The sequence below is a fragment of the Bactrocera latifrons genome, unplaced genomic scaffold (assembly GCF_001853355.1).
Source record: "Bactrocera latifrons isolate USDA-ARS-PBARC rearing strain unplaced genomic scaffold, ASM185335v1 scaffold_256, whole genome shotgun sequence".
In the NCBI taxonomy this organism is placed as follows: domain Eukaryota; kingdom Metazoa; phylum Arthropoda; class Insecta; order Diptera; family Tephritidae; genus Bactrocera; species Bactrocera latifrons.
The window spans coordinates 207,205-231,529 of NW_017536141.1; the positions used below are offsets into that span (position 1 = coordinate 207,205).

Below are 24,325 nucleotides of genomic sequence, written 5' to 3' on the forward strand. Positions count from 1 at the left end.
GGTGACCGTGTGAACGGAGATTTCTTATGAAGCATTGAGTGTACATATTTACATGCATATGTTGCATGTAGACAAATTTACAAACATTATGCGTATGGTCTGTCATATTTGTTTACATGCACACATAATTCTACGTATGTATGTATATGAGAACATGTGGATAATTATACAAACTTTATCTTTTATATTTTTAATGATTTTATGGAATCATAATGAAATACATATCTACATAAATTTTAATAAACATACATACATACTTATGCACATATATACTAAGTATATGCTTTGATACCAAATATATACGGATGTACATAAATTAACACTGAAAATGCTCAATTCTGCTATTTTCGTGGTGAAAYACGCTTATAATTTGTCTGTGGTGAAACTGGACCATCTCTGCCGAGTACCCCTTCGAAAAGTTACRATATTTGAAACGTGAACCTTCTCTATGATAGACGTTCTCTGCGTATACTTTACGTTCTCTGGTTCATCGCTTTTTTTCATTACGTTAGCAAGGTTAAACCTAAAAATAGTTGGCAAAGCGAGAAACCTCATTTTGACAGATGAAAATGTAAATAAACCAAAATTACAAATTTTTTGGATGAGTATTGAGTTAAAGTTTCAGTTTTTGTATTAGCCGTGTTTTATTTGACCATCACAAGTTAATAGCTAAATCATGGATAAATAAAACGCACTTATCTTATTCCATATATTCACTTAAAACTGAATTGGGTGGGTAATGCGCACAGGAGCAATCATCTGATATACAATTTAGTTTGAAATTTCAAATTTGTAAACGGAATATTAATATATTATAGAAATATATGTATTTATTTTAGATATTTGATGGCTCAAAACACACTTTTTTAAACTGGCGGACATGATTCCGGTCGAACTATTCAACCGATTTGCTTCATTTTTTAAATTAAATGTTGCCAAAACGCCTGGCTACCATCTCTACTAGATTTATAATTTTTTATACTTTATTGACAATGTTATGACAAAATGTATGTATGTAAAGAAACATCCCCAAAAACTAAACAAAAAAACGTTAACTACTTTTTTTTATCAAGATTTTTTCATGATTCTAGTAGGGACGATAACCATCCACGTACTTTTAAGAATAAATTGGGTTTTTGTGTTGATGATTCAAACTATATAAAGTTTAAATAATATACATTTTATAACACTTAAATCAATTCACACTCTTATTAGAATATCCATAATTGTGAATGGCATAATGTACATACTCATTGGCAATACCTAACCGGCGAACTGTCAAAAAAATTATTAACAGCGTCTGATAAAAAAAGCACGTATGCTAAATAATTATTAATTCGTATAAAATTTATAATAACTCAGTTAGTGAACTAATTTTATATTAACATATTAAATAAATAAAGTATTCAGCAATGAATCGCAGACGTCCTCACGATGGCGATGAAGAAGGCTATGGTAAGTTGACATGATTAGCGGCATGCTGTCAGAAATACCTGCATATTTGTTAAGTAAAATCATGCTTTTAATTTTTAGATCACCGCAATCGCAAGCGTAGACGCGTTTCTGAAAATCAGGAAATTGAGGATAGATTGGAGTCACTTATTTTGCGCGTTGGTGAACGCAGCACATCATCAGTGGAATCGAACTTAGAAGGATTGGTTTCTGTGTTAGAGGCAGATCTGGGTACTTTTCGTTTAAAAATATTGCGAATTCTATCGGATTGTGCAGTTAAAATGCCAGAAAAATGTACTATCTATACGACTTTGGTTGGTTTATTGAATGCGAAAAATTATAAATTCGGTGGAGAATTTGTAGATCATATGGTGAAAACATTCAAAGAAGCCTTGAAAATGTGCTGGTGGGATGCCGCACGTTATTCGTTACGTTTTCTGGCAGATTTAGTGAACTGTCATGTAATATCAGCCACTAGTCTCTTGCAACTTCTGGACACAATGATTGATGTTTCCAACGAGGACACAGTACCACAAGTTCGTCGGGACTGGTTCGTTTTTGCGGTACTTTCCACACTACCATGGGTTGGCCGTGATTTATATGAGAAAAAGGAGTCGTCACTAGAATCTCTGCTGCTACGCATTGAAGTATATTTGAATAAACGCTCTAAGAAGCACCACAACGCTTTACGTGTGTGGTCCGTGGATGCACCACATCCACAGGAAGAATATTTAGATTGTCTATGGGCGCAAATTCGTAAATTACGGCAAGATAATTGGGCTGAAAAACACATTCCACGTCCATATCTAGCCTTTGACTCTATTTTATGTGAAGCACTACAACATAACTTACCCCCTATAGTGCCACCACCACATCATGAGTCATATGAATATCCCATGCCGTGGGTTGTTTATCGCATGTTCGATTACACTGATTGTCCTGATGGCCCCAATTTACCAGGTGCACATTCAATCGAGCGTTTCTTAATTGAAGAACATCTCCACCATATAATTGAGACACATAGATTAGAACGAAAAGATTGTGCAGCGCAACTACTGGCGTTCCCCTACAAGAACAAAATACCTCTCGAATACTGTATTGTTGAGGTTGTATTTGCGGAAATATTCCACATGCCTACACCTCGTTATCTGGAAATTGTTTATGGGTCCATTCTTATCGAGTTGTGCAAATTGCAACCAGCAACACTGCCACAAGTGCTAGCACAGGCCACTGAAATTTTGTTCATGCGTATTGATTCAATGAATACGTCTTGTTTTGACCGTTTTGTGAATTGGTTTTCGTACCATTTAAGTAATTTCAAATTCACATGGTCTTGGGAGGAGTGGGATAGTTGTTTGCTGTTAGATCCAGAACATCCACGCCCAAAATTCATACAAGAGGTTTTACATAAATGTTTAAGGTATTGCTTTATTGTTTACATTAATTATACTTTTCCATGTTATAAATTAAATCTTAATATTGTAGATTATCTTATCATCAACGTATCACAGAGATGATGCCTGAAACATATGCTAAGCTTATACCAGTTCCACCGCAACCCAACTATAAGTATGCTTCCGAAGATGCAGGTGAGTGATGTACATTTGTTACTACTATTTCTATAAAATTTTACTCATACTGCTGACATTGGAAACAGATTTCGAAAAAAATTAAATTAAATAGATAATTATCTATATGCATATATGTATATAATAATATAAATAAAAAAATAACGTGCGACGATTTTCCCGGCTAATCAACTTATACGTTTTTAGTAACATTTGACTCACTGTGTGCAGTTTGATCAAACATATAAGTTAGGATGAACTAATCGAACTAATGAAAACATGTCGAGGTAACAAATTGTTCGAGTCTTTGAATGTTTAGTATTTTAATTTATTTATTCGTTTTATAAGGATTTATATTACAATTGTAAGATGTGGGCTGTTTTCTAAATGTTAGAAAAAACATTGATTTTTTTTGAAGTTTTTAATTTTTCAAAACGACCTTCGCGCTGCAATCATTGTGCATACATTTTTCTTGTCCTAACCCTCTTTCAGCAATGGTATAGTTTAGCTAAAAATGTATACCGCTTCGTCTTTTAGGTAGGCAAAAATTAAAATATATTTATAATAATATATAATAATATACACCACACTCTTTTTTTACACAGTTTCGTTTTACGCGGATTTGAAGTTACACGGTTAAAATTTTTTTTTTTTTTTTTTGATTGAATAATTTGATGAATATCTCCAGTGATGTTACCGACTTTAGTTCAATTCATGGCAAACAAGTAGCGATGAATAATTATGTTGCTGATGAATTTTGCTACATTAAGAAACTCAAATAATTTTTTTTTTCAGTGTATGGAATTTTCTTTTTTTCTTTTATTCATCTTAAAGCTCATTAAATTTTATTAAAAATAATAGAATTTAAATGAATGGAACGACTTCAACCTCTAGCTGATGTTGAGGAACAGCACTGTGAGGTGGTACAGCGATGGCTTGAAAATGTCGTAGGGAATCGGCGCAGGGATTGTGGGCCCACGCACTAAGCTCTCCATACTTATGGGAGAGTTCCCGAGCATTTTCCAGGCAGAAGTTCTTTCCATAAGCCGGTGTACAGAAATAAACCTTCATCGCAACTATCGCAATGAGCGAATAATCATTCTCAGCGATAGTCAAGTGGCGCTAAAAGCGATCTCCTCTTACGAGATCAGATCGCTACTAGTGTAGGAGTGCAGGGACAGGATGAACAGCCTTGCGGAACGAAACCAGATACACTTGAAAGGTATAGCCGGTAATGAACTGGCGGACGAGCTCGTGCGCTCCGCAGCCTCCACCAAGATGGTAGAACCCGAACCCTTTACGGGGGTGGGTCCCCATACTATGAAGGAGCTGCTCCGCAAGGAGGAAAAGTGGGCAGGGAGGAGCATTGGCTACAAAGTCATGGTATGAGACATGCCAAGCTGCTAATGGGAGGATACAACTTGGGAAGGTTCAAAATTGTAATAAACCTCCCCAGGAACAAACTCAGGCTACTAGTCGCATGGTATACTGGACAATGCAAGCTGAATAGGCATCTGCACAGCATAGGCCTATCCTCTTGCGCTAACTGCCGGTTCTGTGTCAGGGAGCCTAAAACCCTGGATCATCTGCTGTTTGACTGCACAGCAGTCTGTAGACGCAGAACTAAGGCCCTTGGAGCAATGTTTCCGGATAAGGATCGCATTGCCTCGCTAGCTCCCAGTAGTCTATGGGACTTCATTAGTGTGCTGGGTCTAAGCGAGTCAAAGGTTTCTGAGTTCGGTTTCAAAGGTCGCGGTGAATTCCTCATCTTCATTCATTCAAAGCCAACCGGAAGTTTGAAATTCTTTTATGTATTAGGTCTGTCTCTTATACACATCTAGATGTGTATAAGAGACAGGTCTAAGCGAGTCAAAGGTTTCTGAGTTCGGTTTCAAAGGTCGCGGTGAATTCCTCATCTTCATTCATTCAAAGCCAACCGGAAGTTTGAAATTCTTTTATGTATTAGGTATATGAGAACTATTGAATTTTTTTTTCATTTATGGAATTTCGGCATAACATTACCAGTAAAAAATGATATCTGAATTTCATTAAGACATTATATAAGGATTGTATGGGGGCTAGCGCAAGTTTTCACCCTATTTAATCCAATGTAGTTGCAAGGAAAGGGAATGGGATTATTGACCTTATATGCGATTTAATGTCAACTGGAACGTCGAAAATCTTTACACTAGATATAACTACGGTGGATAAGAGAAGTATTTATTCGATTCAATTCATTTTTGAAAGAAAGGAAAACTATTATCAGAAAGAAATTCTCATAGAGTTTCAATAATATATCTCTCAAATTAACACTTAGTATTTTTATTTATTTTAAATAAATATGACAAAAACATATTACAGTTTTATTCCTACTTTTTATGTATGGAAAAATTATAGTGTAAAGTTTAGCAATTTCATTAAAAGACTAATTTTTTGGTATTCAAAGCACACAACAAAATAAAAATAAAATTCACTTTTTATTCTATTTTCACCTCATTTTCACCATGATCACTGTCATCAACGATAACTGGTATTTCCTCACCATTGCTACCGACTTTGATACTCACCGACTTGCTAACTGATTTTTGAGTAAGCACTTCGATTACCTTACTGCTTTTTTTTGTTGGGAGCCGGTTGTTATTGGCAGCTTGGGTTGAATTGTTCGCTGATCCAGTGGACAATTGATTTTCATGACTCTGATTTTGCTCTTTCAACACACGTTTTTTATCTGTTTTAGATGAGTTTTCCTTCGGGTTGTTGATTTCTGAGTTCGGTTTCACGTCATTAGTTGGCGAAGAATGTTTGAATGAATGTTTACGTCGAGGTTTCCACTTCAGCACCGGCTGCTCGGTGCTTGTTGTCAAGGGACGCACATGTTTCAGTCGATAGCGGCTGATCGCGCGTAGTGAAGGCGTCTCTGATGTAGAAGTAGAAATAAAGTTTTGTGTGCCTTGCTTGGGCGGGAGCGTGGCATCATCGATGGATGTCGTGGATGGTATTGCAGTTGTGGATGAAGGCATCGAATTCGTGGTCTGCAAAGCAATTGTCAGTAAGGAAGGAATTGTTGTTGCAAGCAACTCTCTTGTAGTGGGTGAAAGAGTGGTCGTGTTTGTTGTAGTTGGTGGGGGCGTACTACTGTCAGCTACTGTTAGGCTCGCCATCGTGCTGCTGGTCATTTGCGTTTCAGTGTTTGGGTAATCCTGCTTATTTTTGAACGATATTTGCAGGTCTTTTTGGCTTGGTTTCTGTTCTAAATCGATTTTTTGCTTACCAACCTCCTGTGATTCATCTTCATCTTGATCACTATCAGGTGAGGGCAATTGCGCAGCTATCGAGTAGGAGCTTACTACTTTTCTGCTTTTCGCAGGATTTATGTCGATATCTGGATATTCTGTGTATTGATTCAGTTTTGGCGATTCCAATTGAGATGCGCCCAGTTCGTAGGATTGTCCGTCAAGGGGCGGGTTGTGCGCTAGATTTAGGTAAAGTGGATCAGGTTCAGAATACCGTATGGGATTTTCATCCATCGGTTCGCTTTGTACAAAGGGTTTATTACGTGGTAAAGGTAGTTCATCATTCACAACAGGTCCTGGATAAATGAGTAGAGGAACTTTTGAGTCAATCGGTATCTGATACATCTGATAAATGTATGGCCTCTTCAATGGCGCTACTGGTGTGACTTGCACTACATGTTCCTTGCGCACCTCTGTATCCGTTTTAGGAAAATTTATGGGGTTTACTGTCTGGGGACCCTGTTGGAAGCTGTTTTTCAAGCCAGTATCGTAATAGTTATTGAAAGATGTAGGTGTCGTGGTTTCACTTATTATGCTTTTATGTGAGTTAGTTGGCTTATTAAGAGGCTTTTCAGCACTACTAAGCTCATTTTCGGTACTTGTAGTGCTTGTCATATAAAAGTGATGGTGAAAGTGATGCGTGACCACAGGTGTAGATAATTTACCAGCGCTACCAGCCAAATTTAACTCGTTAGAATTCGTTGGAAATTGTACGGTTTCATGCTCCAATGTGGGTGGATATATTTCTGGGCGTGGAAATTTCGTTTGGTAATTGGGTCTATATGTGGTGGGTGTGGGATAATAATTCCGGCTTACCGTACTCAGTAAATTCGGAAATACTTTTATCATTGGTGCAGTCATAATTGGGTAATCTTTTATATACTCCCCAATATTTAATTTCTCTAGCGAAGGGAAGTGTGGAGGTGGCTGGAAGATGCTTTGCAAAAAAGTCGGTTGGGGCATAGGTGTCGCCGGCCGGTGCTGATTCACGGATCCAAGCTTAAAATTTCTACCTGTGACATCGTCAAACCGCCGATCTGGAAATCGTGAATCATCGTTGTAGAATATTCTCCCAAATGTATGTGGATAGTCATCATCTCGTTGTATATATGTTTGCAACGTACTACTTTTGCTATTGTTGCTGTCAGATTCCGCTTTTCTTTTAACATTACCCACACTTTCGGCACGCAACGGACTCACACTGAATTTCATTTCATAACGAAATTTTCGATTGATATCACGATGTCGTATCTTCTGAACTTGCCACAGAGCCCACACATGATCGCCCTCACAGTCATAACCACATTGTCCTTCCACAAACCGGAAAGAGTTGTTGCCCATTTTCTCAAGATGTCCACTTGCAAGCGTAACAATATCTCCAAACCGTGTATCAAAAACACCTTGTTGCGGCAGGTAAGGGGAATGCAGAAAATTGTTGTAAGCGTTTTGCTGACTGAAAAAAAGTGAGATGGGAAATGTCAAATGTTGAACTTTAAACACAAAATGAATTTAATGAAATACAAACTTTATAGAACCAAGTAAGGATGGTATCAGTTCGTATGTAACCGAACATTTTATATTTTTTATCATAGATGCTAAGTGTCTATTCTAAATAATTCTTCATGTCCGAAATATTTACAAGGTGCGTTTCCAAAGTAAAAACAGAATAAATGCTTTTTTCGGTAAAATCAATTTACTTTATTCAAAATAGTATTCTTCTGCTTCAATACAGCTTTTTACACGGTCCAAAAGCATGTCGAAAGAGTGCTTGAGCTCGTTGGCCGGTATGGCCGCCAGTATGCCGATGCAAGCCTTTTGAATTGCCTCTACGTCTGCTTAACGCTTTCCTTTCATGGACAAATCCATTTTTCCGAAAAGGAAGAAGTCTCACGGTGCCATATCAGGTGAATATGGGGAGTGGTTAATAAAATGTGATTTTTGGTAACATAATCGGTCACAAGTGTCGATCAGAATGTTGGTTTTTGAGCAATTTTTGGTCATTAGTCAATTTGTGCGGAAAAAACCGTACACACACCTTTCGTAAGCCCAAATGTTCGATCAAAATGCGATAAATCGATGTTTTGGAGATGTTCAATTCCATTTCCATGAATTTCAATTATGATTTCGGCGGATTTTTGATGAATTCACGCACAGTTGATGAAATTTCCGGTGATCGCGGAATTTGATTGGCCCACATGTTGATCGTCATTTATGTCCTCACGACCACTTTGAAAACGTTGAATCCACTTGTTCACTCTGCGACGGGATAGATAATCGTCATGAAATTCTCACTGGGCAATCGATAAAGATAGCAGATTCTCAAGCACCAGTTGACATATAGATGGCGGCACTTAGCGCACTTCCACTCGCCACAATTTCTGGACGTCAGTGAGCACATTTGGTACCATCTTCGCTTACACTTTACGCATGTTCAAGTGCTCCATCACAATGTCATGAACATAGATTTAACATCTGGACCAGAGACCTGCATTGAGTATTTTCGATTCGGTTTGATCAGCCTCGCTCAAACCAGTCACCACTCAGCACAGCGGTTCGTTACAAATTTTTCCGATCGAGTTTCGTGCTTAAAATGAAGGAGTCGGATCAATCGGTTTGATTGCTCTGCTTACTGATTCAAACTGATTTTTTGGTTCCGGCATGATGATTGGAAGTGATTGCACAGAAAAAGACGATCGAGTTCAACGATGCACGAAAACTCAGACATCGATCAAGTGTGCGTTTGAATTGATTGTGATGGAACCAATCAGATCGAAAATTTCCCTGCGAATATGTATGTATGTGCATAGTTTGTATGTACATATTTGTGTTTTAACAGAAACAAGTTGCGATGCATAAAATTAACCACACCATTACTGCATATATTTCTTCATTTTCAACGCTTAGCATTTTTATCATAATATAATATATTATAATCTTTTGCGCAAAGGCGTAAGGTAGGTAGCTGATGAAAAATTTATGTTATCATTTGCGGAATGCCGCCGGGCAGGTATGGAGCGTACGTTTTCAGCTCTTAAACTCCTTAAATCCTTTATATTGAAAATAAAAAAGGATAAAGATCCTTTTTTTTTAAATGTAAAATATTTCTCGGAAAAATAAGAATTCATATTTTTGGACTATTATACATATAATAATTGTGGCATAAATTTTATATACTAATTAAAATAATAATTTTAAAATGAGCAATGATATATTCCCTATCGAACCACGCGGTATGACTAAAGGGGATGATTGTGATCGAGCTGAATGCAAGCAACATCCTCAAAAATTCTTTGCTGCTCACACAAGGCATTCGATCGAACAAAATCATTACGAAACAAGCAACACTGATTGGAACTGAGCTCGCTTTGAGCTCGCTCACTTTAGATTATTCATTTTTGTTGAAGCAAAGTTTTCCGTCACAAAAAATCCGAGTCAATGATCGGGTATGATTGGAAAAATTGTGATCGTTGCAGCTCTCTGATCTGGACCATTAAACGAAATACTTAGTCGACGGTCTGAGTTCAAAACTTTGCGAACATTATATCATACAGTTCATTGTTCCATCGAATACAATATTCGCCGTGGTTAACGCGCAAAAGACCATACAATATGTATATATATGTATATATATATATGTGTGACCTGGTCTACGGAAAGGGGGCTTAGGTGTCAAAAAATCCAAAAAATCAATTTTCACTTTTTAGTTGATTCGGATGGAAGATGAGATTTTTGACAGCTGTTTCCCAGAAAACTAGTTTTCGCACGTTAGCTCCCTTTTCGTAGACCAGGTCACATATATATATATATATATATATCTTTCCCAGAAACTTTCTCTAGAAAACTCGTAACGCCGACTCATCAGATGTTGTCATCGTCCATTCCTCTACACCATAAAGAGTGACTTAAAGAGTTTGGTTTTTGTTCTTCGAGATAGGACTTTACTTCTCAATTGCCTACTCTGTCCAAAGTTGCAACTGTTGGCAAGAGTACCTAATTCTGCGTTTAATTTCGAGGCTGATATTGTTGTTGGTGTTAATACCGGATCCAACATAGACAAAATTATCTACGACTTCGAAGTTATGACTGTCAACAGTGACGTGGGAGCCTAGCCACGAGTGCGACGACTGTTTGCTTGATAACAGGAGATATTTCTCCTTGCCCTCGTTCATGACCAGACCCATTTGCTTCGCTTCTTTATCTACTCTGGAGAAAGCAGAACTAACGCCGTGGTTGTTGTTGTTGTCTTAACGGCAGAATTCTGCCGCGTTGTCCTTGGGCGGATAAAAATCCGGGTCCGTTCCGGTTTTCGTAGGCCCGATTGTCGTGGGAACGGCTAACACAGTGGTTGTGGGGGTCAATGATATCGATATCATCGGCGCACGCCGGCAGCAATACACTCTTATAGAAGATTGATAAAAGGAGATTTTTCATCTTGCCCTCGTTCACCACCAGACCCATTGCTTCGCTTCTTTATCTATTCTGAAGAGAGCAAAACTAACGGCGTAGTTGTTGAGGCCAATGATATCGATATCATCGGCGTACACCGGCGACATTACACTCTTATAGAAGCTAATACCTCCTCTATTTAATTCTGCAGATGATGATTTTAATAAAATTAACCGTCTCATTTTACTTTGTGCCAAAACTTGATTAAATAACTTTGAAACTTTCAGAAAACATAAATAACAAGTAAGAAAGTATGTTCGGGTGCAACCGAATATCTTATACTCTTGCAACTTGAAATGAATCAACACAAGAGAAATATCTTAAGATGTAAAACGTCAACCAGAGGATCGGTACCTAAGCAATTTTATATATACATATACTCCATATGCTAAAAATATGTTCCCTGGGTTTTATTGACAGACAGGTTTTCTTGTAAAATGTGTACAGCGTCCATGTATCATATATGAACAAATTGTTGGTTGATTTGAAATAAGTTTATTAAATGTATCACTGATGGTACATTGAGCGTAAGCAATTCAACTTCGTAGTGACACGTTCGTGTATCATAGCTGATACAAATTTTTTGTTACCGTTATATCGCTGTCAAGATGTGTGGGATAGTTCAAAAATTCATCGATAACCTTTAAACGCCTACAGCAATATAATTTCAAAAATAAGTGTTGCACGTGTACCGTTAAAAATTAATTTTTGTACGGGAACAGGGAACCTGTTAAGGTACCACACATATGTACAATAACTAATAATATGGAGCAAAGTAATTACTTGGAGGTTAGGTTAAGTTTTCGCCCAATTTTGTATCTATTTTAGGCACAAAGATATACTGTTATGAGCAAAAATTTTCATTGAGATAACTCAAATATTGCCCGATATATTTCCATTCAACCCATTTTCGATATACAGAAATACTATTGTCAGGAAAGGTTTCTGTCTGAATTTTAATTGTATATCTCACACATTGGCCGATATTTTCGTTCAAAAGTCAACTATAGATAAAGGCGTCCACATATTCGGTACTTAGAGGTTTCAACAGTTTTGATTGCCAAGTTTTAATGTTTCTGGCGTATTCTATAATTAATTTTTCGCGCTTGTAGTAGTTTTTAACAGTACCGTTATACCGGGAGCGAGTGGGGTTATCTTCCGATTTCATTTTAACACTATCGGTAGGAGCTTATATGATATCTGCGCTTAGCAAATTTAGCTGTAATAGCTGTAGTGGTTTATGAGATATGTACAAGAAGTTTATTAGAGGACAGTGCTACGCCTTTTTTCAAAAATTTTCGATCCCCTGACCCAAATTAAAGTTTTATATCTTAATTTAGTAGTTAGTGTCATACACTTTATAGGTCTTCGGTTATTGACGATTTGTGGACGTAGCAGTGGTCCGATTTCACACATTCACGAACTCGTAACTGTTTTTGTACTCAGGAACCGCATACTAAGTTTCAACAAGATGATCCGTGGAACTGTTAGGTGAATAAAACTATTGTACCCTGTAGAAATAGGTTGGAAGAGTATGAAAATTCACGGTGTTACTGTCGCCATAAAGTTTTGAAAATTTTGCACTTTGTTGTTGTTAGAAGCCAACGCCAGCATAACACGATAGAATGTGCCTGGTTAGAAGGTAACACTAGAAGAATAAAATAACAGCTGAATCTGAAAACATGTTGAGGAAAGAACACGCAAGTTTGTCAGTACGAGCATAACACGATAGAACAACGTGTCTTCATATTGAACAATTTTATCACGGTTTGATGCAAATTTTTGGGTTGGGGCATAATTGGACCATACTTTTTTTAAAATGAGACGATTTAATATCACGTGTTTCAAATTGAATGGAGCAGATTTAAGGAAAAAGGTCAAAAAGTCATGGAGAATTTCCCCAAATGAGTCCGTATTGGTATGGAAACCCTATCCTATATACTTTATGATTCAATAAAAAAATTACAATCAAAAGCTAAGATATTAATTTAATTTGTCTATTTGTTGAATAAGTTGGACATACAAGTATGCACCTACATACCACCACCGAGTAAGCTCGCATCGATGTTTCAACATTTAGTAGTACATACCTATGTATGAATCAATGCTTTTTTGCCACGCACCACACGCCAACGCCACGACAGCGTCTAGGCAATTAATACTAATTTAGAAAACGTAACACAACATTCCGACACACTTAGTTTTCATTGACGCAATTCAACCAACACCGCGGACCCAACTCGTGCAATAATAACCATGTAAGGAAGTTCTTGCAACTTGCAACTTGAACCAAAGCCGGGAAAAATATTGTGGTTCGCAAAACCTTATATTAAAAAATGTTGCAACGAAATCGTGAATAGATTAAATATGTCATTTTACTAAGTTATATTATAGGTCACACACTGGCATGATTTTGTTGCTAAACTCAGCCGAAGAGTATAAATTTAATAATTGATATTGATTTGGAAAAAATCAATCAGTGAATCGAAATTCGTTATATTAAGAATATGACATTTAGTTCAAAGGTCTAGACCAATTTCATTCATATTAACTGCAAAACGGTTATTGTTATTTTATAATATTCAGAATATTTGTCCACTTAATTTCATTGAAATGTTACACTTTTTGACCAACCTAAACGTTTCAATATCAGCTGTAAATACGGAAATTAGTAAAAATATGGTTTTCTTGTATCCATTGAGTACAGAGTCTGCTATTATATTTCGAATCATAGTCTTCGTTCAGTATCCAATCATAGTTATTTTTTCTTGAAGTATTTCAGCTAACTTAAGTACACCCATTTTATAAAGTGTTATCCTTTTAACAGTGTTCAGGCTTTCTGTGAAACTCTTGAAAACACCAAAGCCGTGAGCTAAGAAACATCCATAAACTTGCTTCCTTTGGGAGTTTTTAACACTCTTTTAAATAAATACGCCTCGGGGGTTGAACAATACAAAAGTTGATGCTACTTTAAATATTACATTTCTTCAATCATGGTTGTTGTTTTCCTGCTATGAATGCAATATTTTTTAATGTGTGCAGTTACGCTACTAATACGAGGGCTGCTATATATATTTCTGGCCTAATAATGAAAATAGTAATCGTTATCAATGAAAATGGTTTTATTGTTTTTCAAAATATTCTCCAGATTTATACACTTTTGCATGCGCTGAAACCAATTTTCGAAGCACTTTTTCCACTCCGATTGAGACACCTCCAAAACATGGTTTTTGAATGCTTCCACAGCATCTTCTGGCGACGAAAATCGTTGACCACGCATTATTTTCCTTATGTGTGGGAATAAAAAGAAGTCATTGGGTGCCAAGTCAGGGCTGTACGGCGGATGACCCATCAATTCGACGTTTCGGCCGGTCAAAAAGGCGCTGGTTTGAGCCGATGTGTGAGAGCTCGCATTGTCATGGTGACAATGCTTCGTCTTCTCTTATTCGTTTTACGAATTTCTCCGAAGACTGCAGGCAAACAAATGGTGGTGTACCACTCAGAATTGACCGTCCTACGTTGTTCAAGCGGAACAGTCGCCACATGACCAGTTTTGCCGAAGAAACAGGCGACCATTTGCTTCGAAGTGCTTCTTCCACGAGCAACTTTCGTTGGATTCGGATCATCTTGGCAGACCCACACGGTCGATTGCAGTTTTGATTCGGGCTCATACGCATACATCTTATAAACGTCTTTTGAAGCACCGCGATCGTATTTTTTCAGCATTTCTTTACACCAATCCACACGAGCATTTTTTGAGCGATTGTCAAATTGTGCGGKATCCAACGAGAACAAACCTTTTTTACGGCCAGGTGTTCATGCAATATCGAATGTATGCTGGTGGGAGAAATGCATAGGCATGCCTCTATCTGAAGGTATCTTACATGACGGTCTTGCATTATCAGTTCACGTACGGCATCGATGTTTTCTGGCACAACGGCTGCTTCACAGCCATACAAAGATTTTAGTTCATCGATACACTCTTGTCGTGATAATCCACGTCCACAGTTGTGAAAAATGATCGCACGAAAATGTTCACGAGTTAATCCGATTGATGCCAGATCTCTGGAGTATATCACGAATTTTATTTAGATATGTACATATATATATCTAATCTCTTTTAGTCTGAGCAGTGCTTTCTTCTCAAAAAAGGGTACGGTCTGTTAGTTTTTTCCTCGCAATTAGATATCATGTGGTTCCTCCCACTTCCCGGCTTGTCACCTACGTTTCCAACTTTTCCATAATGGCCAGACCACCTCTTCATAAAGGTATAATTCATATTTAATTTCTTGGCAGTTTTTTTAATAGCCCATTTGGGAACTTTAGGATGCTTCGTTAGAAAAACTGCTTCAAAAGGTTAATAATAATAAGTGTTTCCTATAACTTATTTTTCTAAGTACTAGTAGTTCACAAACTGACCGTAAAGTCAGTCAGGTTCTATTAGATATACACTCGTAGCAAACCTTACCACTATACTTTCTTACATTTTTTTCGGACTTTTTCGTTCGTTTGGTATTTTCTTCAATTTTGTTCTTTTTTATGTTTTTCGTAAGCATAAGAAAACTAAATTATATTATCTTATTATAAATATAGTTTTTAATTTATTACGTTTAATGTATAAAACACAAATTAGCTTTTCTGTGCTTATACAAAATCGGCCGATTTTATTGTTTTTAAAGTGATGCACTTACCAACCTTCGTCTTTCAATTAAAAAAAAATAAAATAAAATATTAATTTCATATATACATAGTGTCAATGAAATGAAATTAAAAAAAAAACATAAATATATATAATTTTTTCATCTCATGTCAGTCTCTTACATTTCGAGCTCATTTTGTAAAGATCACTGTCTTTCAATTGATTTATCTATAGCTGAATATGTTTTGTTTTTAATTTTTAATATTTTTGATTAATAACATGTCATTAACTTATTTCTAAATAAAAAATTTCTATACCGCAAAAAACACCGCTATAAAATGTCGTCAAATATGCACAATACTTGAAAATTTTGAGTGGTCAGGTTTGCGTGACCACGAGTATATGGGGCCCAAGGGAAGTATTGACTGGCTTCAACTCATTTTTAACAAGTCGCAAAGCCTTTTAATTACCTGAAATTCCCGGTAGCAACGTCAGATTTGTCGTTCGCGAAGAGTGTAACGTATGTCACGTGTTTGAGTGTACGTTCCCATGGCCGCAGGAGCGATTGATTTTGCGCTCCACTTCCATTATCTTCTTCCTCATAAAAAATATTTTTCCCATTCAGCTGTAGACCATATTTAGGGGTGAGCACTACGTCGCGTGCTACAACGACGGCGTTAAACTGAAAATTTTAAAAGTGATTATATAGTACTATTTTTATACACTATAGTTGGAATATGAATTTGAATTATAATGGAAACATAAATCACCACTTAAATCAGTTGTATATAGAATTTTTAATTTCTAGCAACAACAAAAATATTTTTTTTTTTATTATTTTACAAATTCCTTATCGAAGAAAACTTTTTTAAATCGATTAACGTAATTACCATACTTTGCCATTTCAACAAAAAACTTAACAAAGTAATATTTGAAAAATTTAATTATCTGAAATGTTTTCTATTTAAGTCGGATTGTATAATTAAGAAGCGAGGTTGGTTTACTGCTTTAACAAATATGAAAATCCATTCATTCCATTCCGTATAAGTTACTGAAACAGTATTTAATGGCAATTTTTTAAAGAATATTTTTAGTTTGTTTTCAAGAACAATATGACTGACTTGGGTATAATGAAAAATAAACTCACTGCCTTCCGTACCACAAATCTTTATTTAAGTATTTTCCAAGTAAGTTTCTACAGAATATTTTTAGTTTATTTTCAAGAACGATATTACTGATTTGAGTAGTTTGAAAAATTAAAACATGAATTAATTGCCTTCGGTTCCACAAGTCCTTAAATGTAGAATAAACTTCTTCTTTATGGGCGTAGACACAGCTTACGCGATTATAGCCGAAAGGGAAATCTATTGTATAACCTTTTTGGTGTTTATATAAGGAGATCTTTTGACAAGACTTCAAACATAGAAATAACGAATTGAAGATGTCTCCTAATTTGAGACTATACTCGGTATAAAACTCAGAATTTTTTTTTAAGAATATCGTATTTCAATATTCGAAAATACACTAATTCACTTTATTACATTATTCCGTAACACAACATTCATATTATGTCCTTTAAACTAAGTAACTGCCATCTTGGCAACATTAATGAAGTTTCATTTCTAACGTCATTTGTATTCGGATAAAACATTATTTCTTTTGAACAGTTTATTGATAGCCTGTGTCACAAATACAAATTTCACTTACTTCCACCAGCAACACAACCGCGAGAATATGCAACATACAGACAAATTGATAATGCATGGTCTAATATTGCGCAACAAGTTGCTCAAAAATTGTCTGTTTAGATGCTTAGCTTTTCTTATTTCCGTCCTTGCGGACTGTTATTATGTCACGAACTCAAGCTTTAAAGCAAACCGTCGCTCACTGTTCGAATGATCAAACTAAACTGACCCTCCGCCACGGCTCGTGTTTCATATCATAAAACTTTATTTATTTTCCTTGCCTTATGGCATATATAAAAATAAATTTGCCAGCCAAAAACTTAGCGTAAGCATCCGCTTGAATGGCCTACCACCCGCGCACTAAACGTTGCAACGTGTTAGCTTGATTGCAGTCAAGTGAGACACGAAACCTGCAAGCAAACTACAACTGTAAATGTAAAGAAAATGAAAATAGCTTGTAATATTTGCAAGACTCTGTAAGCGATTTAAGCTGCGTGTGTATCAGTACTACTACTGTTAATTTGAGTTACGTTGTTTGTTGCAAGTACGCGCTCTAAAAGAAAAATTTATTAACTTTGGCGCTTTGGTGCGTTTGTTCAATGGAAATCACAGATGTTTCCTGCCAAAGCTACATATAAAAATCTCTTCTATTACATCACTAGGCGTTTGTCCAAAGTAACTAATTGTCGTTTCGTTAGCGCACTTAATGCGGCTTAGAGGAAACACAGGGTACTACCAAAAATTACTGTAAGAAGACAAAGCCTTCGATTTTAGAAAAGGGAGAATGTACAGGCCTTGTTTGTTTCTGTGAGTGGTGCCAGCCGAAAATGCAGCGTTCGATAAAGCAGCGATACGCGATTAAATTCTGTGTGAAAAAATTTTAGCATGTATAAAAGTGATCCCCAATTTTTGAATAACGTAATCACATCTTTGAGTATGATCCCGAGACAAAGGGGCAATCTTCCGAGTGGTACACGCAGCATCTCCTGGCTCAAAACAGGGAAGAATGATCAAATCCAAAGTGAAAACGATGCTCATTGTCTTTTTTACCAAGTTTTCGTGGGAGTTTTCAAGAGACTCAAATGAAGGGTCAATCGGGTCCGACAAGACATCGCATTGCATGACGGCTCACACCGCGTTTCTTGTGAACAGCTACGTAACCAAGGCCGCAGACTTTTTTTGTTTCCTTGCCTGAAAAAGCCGATGAAAGGCAAGCATTTTGAGACGACAGAGGAGATCCAAACAGCATGCACCTCGGCTCTCAAGGCTATTCCGGAAAATGCCTTCCGTGACGCCTTCAATGCTTGGAAATCGCGCTGGCACCGCTGCATCGACGCAGAAGGAGCCCATTTTAAAAGTTTTTAAAGAATTGTAACGATTGGTTCAATACATTTTTTTTAATCGACTCAGTCCTATTACTTTGCGGACAAACCCTGTAAGAAGGTATGAAACACCGCATCTCTCGTTCAGAAACTTGGAATGCAGGGCATACGCTAGAACATAACCTTTGGAAAACTGCAGTCAATGTTCCAATTAAAAGAAATTATGAGTGGTGTGTGAGGCTTAGATGACTTAAGTCGTTTGCGATCTTGTTGTTTGAAAGAGAGGTCTTTTTCTTTTTTTGTTTTAATAAATAGAATCTCGTTTTAAGGCATAAAGTCAATACATCTTTATATTTAAATGCCAAAAAATAATTAAAGCAAATAATAAATATTTAAACTAAAGATATACTTTTAAGGCAAATAAGCCTTAAGTGCTACGTGTATTATTTAAGATAAAGTTTGAAATATTTTAGACTTAAAATAATCTGCTAAGCCTCTAATAAATTTAGTGGACCAGCTCTTACAAACTTTACGTTGTATCACGCAAAACTTCATATTTGGGTAGTTAATCTAACGTTATACGATCCTTGCGATATGAATGAGAGCGTTGTCTTGTTGATGCAACCATGCATTCTTTTGAATCAAAAATATTTATAGACATTTATTTCATCGGAAAAATTACTTTTCTTGATTTCTTGCAAATTCAGCAGCGCCGGAAACTGTAAATAAAACGCAAAATAGTTAATTATTCATTAATATTATAATAATCATCACCAGGTGTAATACACTTACGTCAACGATTTTTCATTTCGCGAAACACTTTTCATAAGCACCTTTTGGGATGGCATTCAGTGAGTTTTGTTTAATCTCTTCGATCGACTGAAAACGGGTTCCACGGAGCTTCAATTTTCGAACAAGAATAAATCACACGGAGCCAACTTTGCTGAATACGATCGATGATATTTATTGCATTTTTGGAACAATGAGACGGCACGGTACTCTTTTTGAAAAAAGTAGATTTGCTTTACCTGGACGAGTTGAGATAGAAGGCGTTTCCTACCCAAAATATCCACTAAAATCATTCGAACGAAATCGCGAGAGATATTGAAATCTCTTGCCATCTCCCTAGCGCTTGCTGACGATTTTCAAACACTATATCCTGTACTTTTTTAATATTTTCCTCAGTTGTAGAGGTCGAAATCTTCCGGAACAAGGCATGTCTTCAACGACTTCTTGACCGTTTTCGAAAGTTTTGTACCACTTATAGGCTTGTGTTTTTGATAAAACTGAATCACCGTAAGACCTTGGCAACATTATTCAAATTACCAAATAATAGATTCAAATTACCTAATAATAGATAAAAGTATTCTTTGTTAGGTGTACCGACTTAAGCAGCTGTTGGCACAGTAATTAAGCGACAGTCCTACCAAATTAGCAAAATAAATTTTTTTGGGGAAATATAATTTCCCGCGGAATTTAATTACAATTTCCGGGTGTTTTTTTTGTCACAGTGTATACGGAAAGTGAGAGAATCATGAAATTTTAAATTGTGTTATTTAAGAGGTAGACGTGGTTGTGGTCAGATTTCGACAATTTTTAAATAATTTTTCCAAAATATGTTAATTAACCTGGTCACGCCCATTTTTTAAACATTTTCCAATCAAAGATTTTTATCTTACTTCAATGCCAAATTACAGTTTTGTAACTTAATTTATGGCTTTTCTGAAATAATCTGAGAAATTGTATCAAAGGATTTCGAAAAGTTTATTACCCGAACTGTAGCAAGAGATTAATTTTAAATAAAACCTGCATTTTGGTAATACTTAAAAGAAATATATATTTATCCCATATCGCCCTTATTTCTTGAATATGGAAATAAGCACACATCTTTTACAGTAATTGTCAACTAATTGCGGGACCAGTTTGTAATTATGCATTCCAATCTCAGAGACATTTTAGCTATTTATTCGATTGCCGAAAAGTTGTAATCATAATTGGCTTGGTTGAAACTCTAATTACCATTGTATCATGCGTTAATGCGCTTTGTTACTCGTTTCGTTTTTCTCCATTTAATATTAGTGATTCGTGTAGCCTGTGAAATTTTCACAAAAACCATTGTTTGCCGAATTTCACATGCATTCTTCATCTGTTCACTCCACTTCTTCGATGATCAAACTAATTTGTCCACAAATTCATATGGCAAAAATTTGCCTTGTTATTAAGGAGGCAAATTGATTTTTTCTATTTTTTTTTTTTCATTTTCATATAATTTTTGATCCGAATTGTCAGCCACAACTCTTCTTTAAAATTAAAATACACGGTGGCGCTATTTAAGTTAATGAGACCATTGCCTTCGGCTTTTTATTATTTATTTATGTTAATTTGCTTGTAAGTACTTTTGTAATGATATTGCCCATTTGTTTAAGTGTATTATTACCATTCCCAAAAATGATTGTGGGTGGCATGGCGCTGACCTTGTATTTATATTTATGCTTTAAAAGTATGTAAATTTCATTTCACTCCCTCTTTCAAGATACATGCAGATATGTACAGACAAGTCTGTACGTTCGTGGACAAACCGTTGTATACAATTATGTTATTTTTGGTAATTTATTTAAATTTCGTACATTACGAATCTTAGTTCCCACACATTGCAAGATAGAAAAAAACGTATGTACAATTAACCAATTTGCGAGTCTTGTATTTAGCCACGTTATTTTGTTCAAATTTAATGCTCTTAAACAACAAATTTTAATAATACAAGGAAGGAAATTTTGGAGTTCTAGGTCTAGTTCTTGTTGCGTTTTTCGTAGAATTTATCTGCAAGTGTCTCTGTACTCAGTTCTTTGGCAAATGAGTGAGTTATTTTCACAATCTGTCTCGGAAGCTTACCTGAAAAATGTTTTTTAATAAACTCGGGTAAAATGGTCAAGACATCAGCCTTTGTTAACAAACCTTTTTTTCAATATTTCATTATTTATTGGATCTGCCTGCTAGTAAAGCATAACAATAAGTATTTAAAACTTAAATCTATTTAAAACTAGAGAACCTCAAGAATGTGGTTGAGCTTTTTTTTTGGCAGAACGTTGCTCTGTAGTAGGCTGGTAAATAACTTCTTTTTAAACGTGTTTGATTGCAGGAATTTGACAATGTTCGCGAAGTTTAAGAATGTTTTCATTACGCCCGTGCCACGGCAAACTCGTGATTGTTCTAAGCATTTTAGATTGAAACCTTTGTATTATATCAATGTTGGTTGCACAGGTCGTAACCCACCGTTGAATGCCATACATCCAAATCGGTTCCATGATTGCATTGTATGACAGGAATTTGTTGTCTAGGCTAAGTTTGAAATTTTTGTTTGAAAGCCAATTTAAAATTGCTGCTCTTAACTTCATCAAGTTATTTTACTTGTTATATGTTTTCGCCAAGTGAGCCTTCGTTTCAGGTCAATCCCAAGATAAGTTACTTTATTCACTTGGGGTACTTGGACATGGTTTATTTTAACTGTCCGACACGTTTCTGGTCTTAGCGAGAATGTAACATGTTTGTATTTTTGCTCATTAATATTTATACGCCAGTTGGCTAACCATTCTTCGACAAAAGTTAAGTGCTGCTCTAATACTCTTGAAACTCTGATGGGGCATTTGTTACGGCTTACTAGAGCGAAAGTGGATATGAATACGTTAATAGCTATTGAAATGTCTGTATATATTGTTTGTCAAAAAAGTCTTGCGGTATTTTTATTGAATTTTCAATTGTTCATAAAATTTTTTTGATGACTCAATCCCAGCTCTTGACCGATGCTACGGCTACTACTATGCCGGTCTCACGACCAATTCAGCGATTTTATGGCAATTTTCGACCACAGGCCTTCCGGAGCGTGGCACATCTTCGACGATCTCTACACCAGAATGAAAACGTTGAAACCATCGTTGTGCGGTGGAAATGGAAACTGTATCGGGTCCATAAACTGCAAAAATTTTTTTGGCGGCTTGAGCTGCATTTTTGCCTTTATCGTAGTAGTACTGTAAAATATGCCGTATTTTCTCTTTACTTTGCTCCATGTTTGCGACGCTATAACTCACGAACGACTTAAAAGAAACGACAATCAATCAAACACGTGTTAGCGCGTGAAATGAGCTTTCCAAAAACGTATAGCATKACCCGATGCGACGAATAAAACTAGAACTACGCGCTCTCAGCGCCAACTAGCGAAAATACCGCAATACTTTTTTGACAACCTAATATTATGTACAGAGTTGGGCCTAGCACGCTACCTTGAGGGACACCAGCCCTTATTGCTCGTTCTTCTGATATGAAGTCTGCTATTTTAACTATAAATTTTGTGTTTCTTAAATATGACTCCAAAGTTATATGCAATTCGTAAGGAAAAACGTTTTTGATTTTCCATAAAAGGCTTTCAGCCAGACCTTATCGAACGCCTGAGCATGGAGCTCAAAAAAATAGCTGAACAGTACTCTCTGTGTTCGAATGCTTTCTTGATTTCTTTGGTACTTCTACAAGGTGTTTTCCAAAGTAAACAGGACTTAAAAAGAAACGGAATAAATGTTTTTTTCGGCAAAATCAATTTATTTTATTCAAAATCGTCTTCTTCTGCTTCAATACAGCATTTTGAACGGTCCAAAAGCATGTACAACGAGTGTTTTAGCTCGCTTGCAAACCACCTTTCTTTCATGGTGCCATATCAGGTGAATACGGGTAGTGATTAATGCTTAAAATGTGGTCAAATCCCCTTTTGATGACAACCATGGCAAACGCATTAAGGCTAACGATTTAAGGGCATGCAACTGAAATGTCCGCAATATGGTTTTCTGTAGTACAGATTCCAGCATAGAAAAATTCAACAAGCTACCTGGCTGTCTTTGGATCGAAAAGCCATCAAATTGTAACCAGATCGATGATATTGTATTAGATGACTACACAGAATTTACTATTCTGCGTTATTCGAGTGAAATGGTTGCGAGTGGTCATTTTTTCCCCCAAAAAAGTGAACCATTTGCTTGGAACTGTTGCAACTTTTGTTGGATTCGGCTTATCTGGAAACATCCATACAGTCGACTGCTATTCACCTCCGTGTGTGGGTTTTATAGTACAATATTAAATGCGTGCTGGTGCCACCATGGCCTGCATTTTTATCAATAACACGCTACATGACGATCATGCAATATCAGTTTGCGCACAGCATCAATAGTTACAGGAAGAACAACTAATTTTGGACGACCTGTACGAAATTCGTCTTGGAGTGATCTACGACCTCGATTGAATTCACCATACCACCGATATACACTCGTTTTTGATGGAGCTTCGGCGCCAAAAATTTAATTAAATGCAACGAAGCGATGTTTCTGAGTTAATTCGCGTCGAAAGTTGTAGATGTAGTTGTTCTAGATTGGTAAAAAAAAATCGTGGTAAAATGTTTGCGATTGAAATAAATTCTTTGGGCGATATGAATATTTTAAGTACTTGTAAACAACACAAATACCGCTCGTATGTTAAAACGTTTCTGAGTACGTATAATATCTAAACTGTCAAGCTTTACGATAAAGTTGTGAGTTGCCAAATTGCAACACTAGGGTTGCCAAATCCCGAAATATAAAACGTATTGCAATGTCTTCATGCTTTAGCAATTGCTTTAAACGTTTAAAGCCCGGATTACGGTTAAAATTTTCAAATTAGTATCAACACAATCCGCCAAAAAAAAATCGCTTAAAGTGTCATCAAACTTCATCTTTTTATACTCTCGCAACAAAGTTGCTAAAGAGAGTATTATAGTTTTGTTCACATAAAGGTTGTTTGTAAATCCTAAAACTAAAAGAGTCAGATATAGGGTTATATATACCAAAGTGATCAGGGTGACGAGTAGAGTTGAAATCCGGATGTCTGTCTGTCCGTCCGTCCG

General features: G+C 36.3%; 1 protein-coding gene across 1 annotated transcript in view; it reads left to right on the forward strand.

The window, feature by feature from the left end:
* Nucleotides 1-1,412: 1,412 nt before the first annotated feature.
* Nucleotides 1,413-24,325, forward strand: part of LOC108969543 (nuclear cap-binding protein subunit 1) — a 37,698-nt gene continuing 14,785 nt past the window's right edge. The window contains exons 1-3 of the mRNA XM_018934328.1: nt 1,413-1,455; nt 1,534-2,872; nt 2,938-3,041. Coding sequence (XP_018789873.1) covers nt 1,413-1,455; nt 1,534-2,872; nt 2,938-3,041 — 1,486 coding nt within the window. The remainder of the gene's footprint in view (nt 1,456-1,533; nt 2,873-2,937; nt 3,042-24,325) is intronic.